Source organism: Metschnikowia bicuspidata (assembly GCF_001664035.1).
Source record: "Metschnikowia bicuspidata var. bicuspidata NRRL YB-4993 chromosome Unknown METBIscaffold_4, whole genome shotgun sequence".
Lineage (NCBI taxonomy): Eukaryota > Fungi > Ascomycota > Pichiomycetes > Serinales > Metschnikowiaceae > Metschnikowia > Metschnikowia bicuspidata.
In genome coordinates this window covers 781,387-783,444 of record NW_017387734.1, presented here as the reverse complement: position 1 = coordinate 783,444, position 2,058 = coordinate 781,387, and the positions used below count along the sequence as shown (strand labels likewise).

The following is a 2,058-nucleotide window of genomic DNA, read 5'->3' as shown; positions in this document are numbered from 1 at the left end:
CGCCAAACGGCATGCTCAGTCCCCGCATGGCCGCCGCGTCCAAGTTGAGGCTTGCGTACGGCGCAGTGTTGAGCGCAGGGTACGTCTGGTGGTGGAGCCAGCTGGAGCCCGGGTCCGCGGGGGCCTCGGTGGTCATACTCTGCAAAGGGCGAGGCTGGGCGACGCAAGCGGGTTGCCCTCATGGATGGAGCCCGTGTGGTCCAGCGCCACGCGGGCGCGCGGGCCGGAGCCGGCGTGCTGGTGCAACGCGGCCATCAGCGCATTGAGCGACCGCGGCGTCAGCACCGTGGGCTCGTGCGCGGCGGGGCCGGGCGTGCCGTAGAAGCTCCGCAGAAGCGTGTCTGGCGGGGGCGGCGACGGCGACAACGAGCCATCCGCATGCAAGAGCGGGGCTTTTTCCGCGACGCGGCACGCGGCAACGCGTGCGAGAACCCGGCAAACTGGACGCTGGCCTGGTGCTCCGACATGCGCCGCGGCTCGTAGTCCGGGACGCGGCCCGCACGGGCGGCCTCGACCCGGTTGAAGAGCAGCACGTACGTGGCCACCGCGTCGCGGAACGCGTTCTTCCACTGCGCGTCGAGCCCGTCCAAGATGTCGATCTCACGCGCGAGCTCGGGCTCCCAGTCGGACCGCAAACTGAAGATCTTCTGCATGGTCTGGGCGCCAGCCCTCGTCAACGGACCGTCGCGCGTGAACATGTCCGCGGGAGGCGCCGTGGACGCGTCGTCGTCCGCCGGTGGCGGCAGCACCAGCACCAGCAGCACAACCAGAGAAACGCCGGCGCCGCCGCCACCGCTGCCGCCGCTAGCCGGGTGGACCAACGCGCGGAGCTGCGCAGCCACGGGCCCGAGGACCCGCTTGTCCGCGGCCAACAGCTTGAGCGCGTCGTCCGCCAGCGCGGTTCTGCGTCTGGCCGCGGCGATGTCCGCTTGCAACGCGGCCACGGCATGGGCCACGCGGCCGTGCTCGGCGTCCGCGGCCTGGCGCACCTGCTGGTGCTTCTCGCGGAGCTTGGCCACACGCCCGCGGAGCTCCGCGAGCCGACCAGCGCTCAAGCCGCGCGAGGCCTCAAGCGTGCGCAACAGCTTGGCGAGCTTGAGGCGGGCGAACGTGAGCAGGTCCTTGCGGCGCTCCAAGTCACGGAGGTCCAGGTCCTTCTTGGCGCGGCCGTCCGTGCTGGCGCCCAACTGGCGGCGGCAGGCCGCGAGCTCGGAACGGAGCCGCGCCTCCTCGCAGGCCTGCGCGGCGGTCTGCGCGTGGTGGTCGCCCGAGGCGCGGGCCGCCTCCTGCTGCGTGGTGGCGAGGTACGCCATGAGCGTGTGCTCGTCAGCCACCTGCGCCACGTCCAAGGCCGCGATTTCCGCCGGCGCCACGCGCGGGCCCGGCGGTAGGGGCGGCACGTGCGGCCGGCGGGCACCGGCGGCCGGCGGCGGCAAGGCGGGGCGCCCCGGGCCGCTGTACGTGTGCACGTACACGGGCGGCAGCTGCGAGACGAAGCTGCTGGCCACGTTGACGGCAAGCACCTGGACGCTGTAGACGGTGTCCGGCAACAAGCCGCTGAGGCGCGCCAGCGTGCGGGCCAACGAGGCCACGTCCTTGCCGTTGACCATGAGCGCGTAGAAGACGGCCTCGTCCGGGGCGGCGGCGGCCCAGCGGAGGTCCACGTGCGAGCTGCCCAACGCGTCCACGCACACCGCGGGCGGCTGCGGGATGTCCACGTGGAGCCGGCGGATCAACTTCTCCGCGGGCGTCTGGAGGAGCCGGTAGCACCGGAGCAAGAGCCAGCAGACCGACGGCACCACGGTGAGAAGCACCTCGATCATGGCCGGGAGGTGGTGGGCGGGCACGGAGAAAGGAGGGTGGGGGTTCCGTTGTGGAGGATCCGTTGTGAGGGTTCCGTTGTGAGGGTTCCGTTGCAGGTTTGCCGTGTTTAGGCCCGTGTTGCAGGGGGGTCCAGAGAGGTTTGCAAGCAGATGAGATGTTTGCGGCCGGTGTGTTTTTTTTTTCTTTGCTCCAGGGCCGCGCTCCAGGGCCGCGCTCCAGGGCCGCGCTCAAGTG

At 71.4% G+C, this 2,058-nt stretch overlaps 1 protein-coding gene across 1 annotated transcript in view; it reads right to left on the bottom strand.

The window, feature by feature from the left end:
* The window catches only part of METBIDRAFT_12440 (uncharacterized protein), a gene marked incomplete at both ends in the record, with an annotated part of 2,844 nt that extends 1,021 nt beyond the window's left edge, over positions 1-1,823 (bottom strand). The window contains 2 exons of the mRNA XM_018854229.1: positions 139-325; positions 433-1,823. Coding sequence (XP_018710959.1) covers positions 139-325; positions 433-1,823 — 1,578 coding nt within the window. The remainder of the gene's footprint in view (positions 1-138; positions 326-432) is intronic.
* Between the last annotated feature and the right edge of the window lie 235 nt (positions 1,824-2,058).